The sequence below is a fragment of the Pteropus medius genome, unplaced genomic scaffold (assembly GCF_902729225.1).
Source record: "Pteropus medius unplaced genomic scaffold, Ma_sr-lr_union100, whole genome shotgun sequence".
In the NCBI taxonomy this organism is placed as follows: Eukaryota; Metazoa; Chordata; class Mammalia; order Chiroptera; family Pteropodidae; genus Pteropus; species Pteropus medius.
This window is the reverse complement of record NW_024340697.1, coordinates 2,174,820-2,183,859: the sequence shown is the minus strand read 5'-3', so window position 1 is coordinate 2,183,859 and position 9,040 is coordinate 2,174,820. Positions and strand designations below refer to the sequence as shown.

General features: G+C 44.3%; 1 protein-coding gene and 2 long non-coding RNA genes across 3 annotated transcripts in view; 2 read left to right on the top strand and 1 right to left on the bottom strand.

Moving 5' to 3' along the window:
• TLR8 (toll like receptor 8) overlaps positions 1 to 8,062 on the top strand; it is a 101,325-nt gene extending 93,263 nt beyond the window's left edge. The window contains exon 5 of the mRNA XM_039873958.1: positions 7,630 to 8,062. Coding sequence (XP_039729892.1) covers positions 7,630 to 7,664 — 35 coding nt within the window. The 3' untranslated portion in view covers positions 7,665 to 8,062. The remainder of the gene's footprint in view (positions 1 to 7,629) is intronic.
• Positions 4,189 to 7,133, bottom strand: LOC120611534 (uncharacterized). The gene is made up of 3 exons (XR_005655225.1): positions 6,343 to 7,133; positions 5,497 to 5,652; positions 4,189 to 4,422 (listed from the first exon to the last, which is right to left on the bottom strand). It is a non-coding gene; the product is annotated as an uncharacterized LOC120611534 (long non-coding RNA).
• LOC120611531 (uncharacterized) lies at positions 5,780 to 7,248 on the top strand. Its single transcript, XR_005655224.1, has 3 exons — positions 5,780 to 5,798; positions 5,993 to 6,088; positions 7,140 to 7,248. It is a non-coding gene; the product is annotated as an uncharacterized LOC120611531 (long non-coding RNA).
• Positions 8,063 to 9,040: the final 978 nt, after the last annotated feature.

Sequence of the window (9,040 nt, the reverse complement as noted above, 5' to 3'; positions counted from 1 at the left end):
TTGTAGCAAAGGTATCACAACAATTCGCTAGCTTCCTAAATTTTCAGTGGAAACTCCACTGTGCCTACTGGCCCCAAAGTTTGGGCCAAATAGAACAAATGAATAGGACCCTAAAAGAGACATTAGTCAAGTTAGGATTAGAAACTGGTGGGACCTGGGTAGAACTTCTCCCCTTTGCTCTTCTCCGAGCCAGGTGTACTCCATATATTAATGAATTCACTCCATTTGATATTTTCTCTGGAAACCCCCCACCTTTAGTATCTAAAATAAAAGATGAAAAAAAGGCAGACTTACTTGTCTTACTTAAGTCTTTATAGGTCCTTTAAAGTGTACAGAAGGAGATTTAGTCCTGGGTTCGTGCTGCCCACTCAGCTCTGGGGAACAGACTTCCCCATCAGTTTTAGCCTGGGGACTCTGTGTAGATCTGGAAGTTCACTTCCAAAGGACTAGAACCCAAATAAAAAGGACCCTTCACTGTCTACCTGGTGACACCCACTACAGTTAAAATAGATGACATCCCATCATAGATTCATCACTCCCACGTGAAAGCAGCACAAGAGTGGACAGTTCAAGAAGACAAGCCCTTAAGACTAAGACTCAAACATATATAAATCTAACCCTCTGTTTCTTCCTTTTTTCCTCTTTAGCCCAGACATTTGACCAGGCACAACCGAAACCAGAAAGAATATTTATAACTATGTTAACAACAATACACAAGGTCTTGAATAAGACCATTCCAGACATAGGACAAGATTGCTGGTTGTGCCGAAACCCAAAACCCCCTTATTATGTTGGTGTAGAAACTTCCCTAAACCTAACTGAGCTCAGCAGCACACAAGACTGAGAATGGAAAACTCCTCAACTCATCTTAAGAGACATAAAAGAAAAAGGAACCTTCCTAATTTCAAAAAACTATTCCAAACTGTTAGCACAGTAACCTTACTTTGATAACTGTAATAATACTATTGAAGTATCTTCCTGAGGGGGTAAATACTATAAGGCTCCTAATAATACTTGGTTACCATGTAATAGTAGGCTCACTCGCTGTGCTGCATCCGATCTTTTCAACTCAGATGAAGCTAATATTTGTATCCTAGTCTTTATATTCCCCCAAGTGTCCCTTTACAATGGGCCGGAAGGCAGACTCCACTTCTTCCACCAGGATGCGCTACAGAAACGGGCCGTACCAGTCTTAATACTCCTTCTTGTAAAACTCAAAATTAAAGGCTCTACAGCTGTAGGTTCTACTGCTCTCATCAAGGGAGAAAATAAATTACATGAAATTGAAATACAGACAGATAAAGATATCAGAACCTTAAAAGACACCATCAGCAGGCTAGAACTTCAAGTCAATTCACTAACAGAAGTAGTCTTCCAAAATAAAAGAGGTTCAGATTTATTATTCTTAGAACAAACTGGATTATGTATGGCTCTAGGTGAAACCTGTTGCTTCTATGCTAATAACTCTAGAGTAATTAGAGAAAGCTTACTACTAATACAGAAAAATTTAGATGTCAGAAAAAAACAAAGACTGGAATCAAATAACTGGTTTCAGAGGATGTTCAGTTGGTCACCATGGCTAACAACCCTTCTTTCTATCTGCTGTAGCTGGACCTTTAATCCTCCTCCTCGTTAACTTTTGGCCCATGTTTCCTCAATTTCTTGTTTACATATATAAAGAAAAAAATTAATTCTATTAAACTTTTAGTATTACAAAATAGAGGCTATGAACAAATTCCACACAAAGAATCAAAGATTTGATTTTCTGCTAAGGCCAGTGGGGAATGTGCTGGCTAGAAAATTACTGCTTGGCTATCGCCCATGGGAATCTAACACTCTAACAATAAGCTTTCTGCTTCTGTACCCCCGCTTACACAACCGACCTGTGGGTTGACAATTAGTAAATAGAAGAAAAATAGACTGTTCAGACAGAATGAGGAATGGGGTTTAGGACTTAAAAACCCTGTACCTCTACATTTCGGTGCTGCTTAATTTGGGGTCTGCGTACCCCTGGCAGACCCAGCTGGCTGAATAAAGAGTGTATTTCCTATAACTTACTGATTTCTGATGGTCCATGTGTCTGTCTATTGGGGATTCATGGCTACAACACTGCCTTGAGAAGACAAATGGGCTGAAGAAGTATAAGAATTAAGAGGGCATTGGAAATAGGACAGTCTTTAGTAGTGAGAAATCTTTCTTCCCAAATTGAGGCATGTGAGTGCTGAATAAGGAAAGCGTATTTGGAATCTGTATATATGTTAAACTCTTCTCCAGATGCTAAGGTTAATGCTCTGGTGAGGGCAATTAATTCTATTTTGAGAGATAATCCCTACAGGAAGGAGACTAGATTCTATGACTTCCGTGGCAGACACTATCAAGTAGCCTGATAACTTTTTCCTATCCTGAGAGGCATTGGGTAAAGAGGAATCTGTTACATTTGGGAAATAGAAAGTCTTAAGTTTGAGGATTTCTATACAGGAGTGTGAAGGCCCTTCACTGGGAATAGGTAAAAGATTGGCAGGATTGAGTGGAGAGCATTTGGCTAGGGTAACATGTGGAGATTCAATAAAGATTGTGTGAAAATTTTGTATTCTAAAGGGTTGGGGAGATTTTGGGTAGCTATGTGTGTTATGAGGTCGGAGATATTATGTGAAGAATAAACCACGATGGGTTGTCCAAATGTGAGTTTCTGACTTTGAAGAGTTAGAAGAGTGGCCACTGATAGGGCTCTTAGGCAGGATGGCCAACCTCTGACTGTGGTATCTAGTTGATTTGATAGATAAGCAACTACTTAGTAGTGTTGGGTCCGTGGACTTGTCCTAAGACTCCAAGTGCTATTCCTTTGTTTTCTGTAGGATAAAGTGTAAAGGGTTTGGAGAGGTTGGGAAGGGAAAGATCTGGGGCCAATAGAAGAGCCTGCTGTAACTTCTAGAAGTAAGAGCTAACATTAATGGTGAGATCTAGTGATTCAGTCAAAGGACCATTAGAAGCCAGGTATAAAGGGTGGGCTAGTTGCTGAAGAGAGGAACCTAAATATGGAGAAACCCTGCTAAACTGAGGAACGATTGAAGCTCTTGTTTTCAGGTGGGAGGTGAGAGGTCTTTTCTATCTAAAATAATGGTGCAATGTTATGAGGTAATAGAGAGACCAAGATAAGTGGCTTGAGGGTAAGAAAGTTGGGCCTTCTTGGGAGAGACTTGGTATCTATTTTTAGCCAAATGATTTAGGAGACTATCTGTGTGTTCATAGGAGAGAGAGTAAGATGGGCTACAAAGGAAGAGGTCATCTACATATTGGGGAAGAGTGCTGGGATGGAAATCTAGTTTTACTAAATTTGATCCTAAGGCTAGTCCAAAGAAGTAGAGACTATCCTGGAAACCTTGGGGAAGGACAGCCCAGGTAAGTTGTTTGGACTGATAGGTAACAGAATCTGTCCAGGTAAAAGATAAGAGATTTTAGGAGTCTGGGTGTAGAGGAGTGGTGAAGAATGCATCTTTTACATCCATTACAGTGAAATGAGCAGTGTCTGGGGAAATAAGGGACAGAAGGGTCTGCCCTCCTAGGGGCTGGATACTACTGGGTGGGTTGGAAGAATTGCCTGATTCATGATGCAGAGGTTCTAGACTAAGTGATATGAACCATCCAGCTTCTTGACAGGCAGGGTTGGAGTGTTCCATGGGGAGTGTGTGGGTCTCAGGAGGTTTTGATATAGAAGGCATTGTATGATGGGTTGGAGGCCTTTTCTGCATTCCAAGGATAAGGAGTATTGGGGTTGTCAGGTGTATATTGAAGGGTCTTTGAGTTTTATGGGGATAGGAGTGGTGTTGCACTATAGAAGGGGAGGAGGTATCCCAGACCTTGGGTGTGACCACAGAAGTTGGAATGGGGAATGTATCTGGTTCCGGTTTAGTGAGAAGGAGGGATGAGTCTGAATTAAAGGTGGGAGAGAGAAGCATAAGGGAGGTTCTGAATTTTGATAAAATGTCTCTATCAAAGATTGGGGTTGTACACTTAGGAAGACTAGGAAGGAGTGACCGAAAGGTGTTCCAAATAAGAGACAATTTAAAGAGAGTGTGGCTAAAGGCTTAGATATGAGACCATCAACCCCTACAATAGAGACTTGAGAGGGTCAAGTAGGACCTGCAAATTTACGTAAGGTAGAACAAATGACACCTTGTATCAATAAGAAAGGAGACTGGCTTACCTGCCACTAGCAAAGTTACCCTGGGCTCTAAAGGAGTGATAGGTGTGGGGACCGCAGGGCCCAAGCACCTCAGTCTTCAGTGGTGAGGCTGACAAGTCTAAGCAAGATGAGGTCCACTTGTTCCAACTTTTTAGAGGGAAGAGATGAGACCCTTCCTTAAGCGGGTAGGTCACAGTCGACTTTCCAGTGACACTTCTTGCCACAGCACGGAAAAAGACCTGGAAGAGGGCAAAGATTAGGGCAACATTTGGCTCAGTGTCCCTCTTTGCCACATTTAAAGCAGGCCTGGAGAGGGCTTCAAGGTTCTGCCCTTAGGAGTTTGCTTATTTCTGGGGGAGCCCTTCACAGCAGCTGCCAACATTCAGCTTGATCTCTTAAACTGTTCAACTTTTGCTTTCTTATCTCTAATATTGAAAACTTTAAAGTCAGTATTTAAGAGGTCCGTTTGTGGGGTATGAGGGCCATCTTCCAGCCTTTGTAATTTCTGTCTGTTGTCAGTGGCCAATTGAGAAATGAAAGAAGTATGTAGGATGAGGCCTTCCACTGAGGGTCCAGTTTAGTATATTTTTGGATGCCTCCTCTCTTAATATAACAGTTGACTCTAATCCACAGTGTGACAAATCCTCTGTAGTAAACAGGACTAGCAAGGGGTTTCTGGAAACATCTCCTGAGGGTGCAGAAAGGGAGAAGGAGTATTGTGCATACTGTTTTGGATCTCAAAACACTCACCAGTAGACTTTTTTTGATGCACTGCTGATTCCCTTGTCTGTGCTTTTTGTAGGCTCAGGGACTAGTCTTCAGATTTGTGACTAGTTTCGGCAGCAAGGGGGCCTTTATTACTCAGAGTCAGGTGCTGTTTTGAAAACTGCTCCAGCTACCTAAATCTTCCATATTTCTGATGTAACGTAGAAGCACACTTTGAAAATGTCTTGTGCTGAAAAGATTCCTTTCGCAATACGAACTTCGATTTTTAAATTCAGAATATAGATATTAGGATTGCAGTGTTTGGCATTCAGCAGGAGTCTTCTTAGCAATGACTTTTATAGTTAGGAAAATGAGGAACATGAAAGTAAAAGAACTTCCTCATTGTCAGGCAGCAAGTCAATAGCAGAGCTTGAACTTGACTTATTTTTCAATGGGGAAACAGTCTATAACCTCCAAACAAATACCCTCCATTCAGTAAATATTACGGTTATTTGGTTTAGGTACTTACAAAAATTGTAGCGATGAAAAAAGATGCATATCATAGTGAAGAAACTTTTGTTTTTTTTAATCACTTAAGGGTGATTTACCTCCAACCCAAGTCACGGAGACGGTCTTGGAGGAGACGAAGCGGGTTGAGTGGGGTGAACGCCCTCTACTGGCCTGAACGCTGAGTCACACGAATCTCACCGCTGCAGTGGGCGAGGCTCTCCTGCGCGGTACACCGCACCCTTGCTAGGTGATGGCTGCATCGAACAAAGCCAGACTCAGAGTAAAGGAATGCCTGTCCCCTTAGGTCCCACTCAGGCCCTTAGTTGTCCCGCTCCGCTCCCCAAGAGCTAGTTTGCGCGGCTGTTGCAAAGATCCATTAAGATAAAATAGACATAAAAGGGTAAGGTGCATTATGAAGGACGCGTTGGAGGGTGGGGTTTTGCCGGTTTTATATTTCGACCCTCGTTGCAATTAGGGTGCATCGGTAGACGTGGGGGCGGGGGAGGGGCACATGCCAGTCAGGCCGTGGGACACGGTGCGGGAGACGCGAAGGAGTTAAGCAGGCCGGCGGGTGACATCACCTCATTTACATAGGAGCGCTCTATATAGCGGCACGCGCTGCGCCCCACCCGGCACTCCGCGACCGACAGCCACTGAGCCCATCGACTCTCTCCTCGCTGCCTCGCGCCGGTGAGCCCCGGGGCCCCTGCCCTCTCGCCCTCGGGAGGGTCCCCTTCCCACCCGGTGCCCGCATCCCTAAAGCCGAGCCCGCGTGGCTCTCCGGGGAGAGGCTCCCTTGGCGGGGAGCTGGGGGATGCCAAACCCTTCAGATGCGGGGGAATGGGGTCGGGAGCTGGGGGATTAAAAAAACCCCGAAACTGGCATATTACTATGCAGCTGCGAGGGAGCATTTTTCCCTTAGGCCCGAAGGCATTTTACATTACCTCTTAGGCAGTGATGAATCCGGTCCTATGTTCCAGCTCACACCCACCCAAGCCCGGAGCTGCAACAATTAGCATTTTTCCTCTAGCATCTGACAGCTTCGTGGGCTGTATCGGTCCAGGTTTAACGTGTCTGGGCTGTGAAACGTTTAAAAAGTCCTTCGTGCAGGGGAATGTGTGCCGAGGCTGCCGAAATGCCCCCTCGCTGCAGAGGAGGCTGATCTGTGGCTGCGGGGGCAGCTTTGTGCGCGGCCCGCTGCATTGTTGCACGGGAGAGAGGAAGCGGGGTGGGGCGGTGGTCGGAGGCGCCGGCAGCAGCGCCGCCTTTGTGACGAGGAGAGAGCTGCATGGGCTGCACGTTTGCAGGGGGGAGAGGTACCTATAGAAAACGGAAACGCTGCAGCCTTGGCTCCATTTTAAGAATTTGTACTCGATTTTCTCCCCCTTGAACTTGGAATGGCTTCACTGTTCTCTACTCCTCCTAGCCAGATTTTAATGGTGAAATGCTTCTACAGTTAGCAGCCCCACAGCAGTCAATGTCATTCTCAAAGATTCGACCTCCTGATGTGATCGGTCTTCCCAGTCGCCCCCCTCTCCGCGCATTTCGAAATATTAAAGGTGGGGGGGGGACCTTTTTTTTCTGTAGAAAGATCTTTATCCCCGAACGAAAGCGGAAGGAGGTGGAGGTGGGGTTTCAAACAGGGTATGGGAGGGCAAAAGCGCATTTCTAAGCCGAGAGAAGAGAACGAGAGCGAACAGAGGCTTCGCTCTCAACCTCTCTCCTGGCTTTGTATATGCAGCTTCCTCCGCAACCATGTCTGACAAACCCGATATGGCTGAGATTGAGAAATTCGATAAGTCGAAATTGAAGAAGACAGAAACGCAAGAGAAAAACCCACTGCCATCAAAGTAGAAGATTGACTCCCCCCCCCTAAATTCTCATAGAGAAAAAGCCTGGGCGGAGTGCGGTGGGTAGGAGGGAGGATGCAAGGGGCCATGAGAGGGAGCCGACAGTTTGATGATGAACGTGGCCTGGAAAGGTTAATTAAAAATTGTTTTGCAGCCAACAAACACAGGGCTTTTTAATAATTTGATGGAATGTTTCATATACCATATTAATGTTAAAAAATGTTCCATTTAAAATAAACCGTGATGAAATGCCTATTGTTAACTTGTAGAACTTTTATGATTCGGAAAGATGGTTTGAACGAAAGTTCTATAATCTTACACTAGGCTACACTGGATCTACCTAACCGGACGCCCCTCAATCTCTCTCTTTTTCTCTCGCAGCGATTGAACAGGAGAAGCAGGCAGGCGAATCGTAATGAGGCGCGCACCGCCAATATGCACTGTACATTCCACAAGCATTGCCTTCTTATTTTACTTCTTTTAGCTGTTTAACTTTGTAAGATGTAAAGAGGTTGGATCAAGTTTAAATGATTGTGCTGCCCCTTTTTCACATCCAAGAACTACTGACAACGATGGCCGCACCTGCCTCTCCCACCTGCCTGTGGCTGGCAGGGAAGGAAAAGAACTTGCATGTTGGTGAAGGCAGAAGCTGGGTGGGACGATGGAGAAATCTAGAGTGAAAACCAAGTTGGTCCAAAGTGTCCCGCAGGCTGTAAAATGCAGTTTAATCAGAGTGCCATTTTTTTGTTCAAATGATTTTAATTATTGGAATGCACAATTTTTTTAATATGCAAATAAAAAGTTTTAAAACCTGGCCCGGTGTGTGACTGATGTCTGGAAGGGTGGGGGTGGAGGGGATGCTTACTCGCAGGTGAAACCTTTGGAAAAAGGGCCCGCCTCGTGGTCTCACTGGGGAGGGATCAATGACAAACGTTTCGGTAATTGGGGTAAATTCTCAGAAGTCATTAAAATGAGTTTTCACCCGAGTATGTGAAGTAACCTCATCGATGCTAGAGAATGGAAAATCATTTCCTTAGGCCGTTTGAATTCCTGATATGAATTGTATGAAAACATACATTAAAAATATACTTACCTTCATAGGGTTTCATCATGAGGGGGGTGATAACAGCACAATGCTTATTTTAGGCATCGAATTGAACTTGGTTATTTAGCCAATCGCCAGCATCAACACAGTATGTAAGCAGCCTTGTCAGAAAAGGCACCTTTTTAAACAGGTGCTTTATGAAAATTCAAGACGTTTTTTCTCAATCTAACGGCTGGTTCCAATGAAAGCCGCATTTGCGTTTAGTGAATGGAACTTTAAAATTACTGATTTCTCTTAATTTGAATAGATTTCAAAGACTAGACACAACAAGGCTGACATTTGTGCTAGGTTTAAATCCAGTAGGATTTAATTGGCTCAGCTCCAGTGCTTTTCTCGGGTCTGGTAACTTCTATTTAAACAACGGGTAAAAGCCAAGCGTTTGTTTGGGGACATTTAATGTGCAGAAAGGAAAATGAGCTACCAGTTAAGTGCAAAGAGCACTTAAGAATGGTAGCGCACCCGATATCTCGGCGAAGATTCACGATGCAGATGTCCAAGAAGTTAAACTTTCCCCCCAAAACTTAACGAAAACGCCCTTTTTGAAGAAGAGAGGAGGAGGGCAGATGGTCGATCATTATTAAACGGGTTGATTTCCTTTGCTCAACACTTATTTTGAGAACTACACAGGAAGCCATTTACCTGTGGTTGAGACAGTCAACCACACCAGCTAGTAGCCTTGCAAGGGAA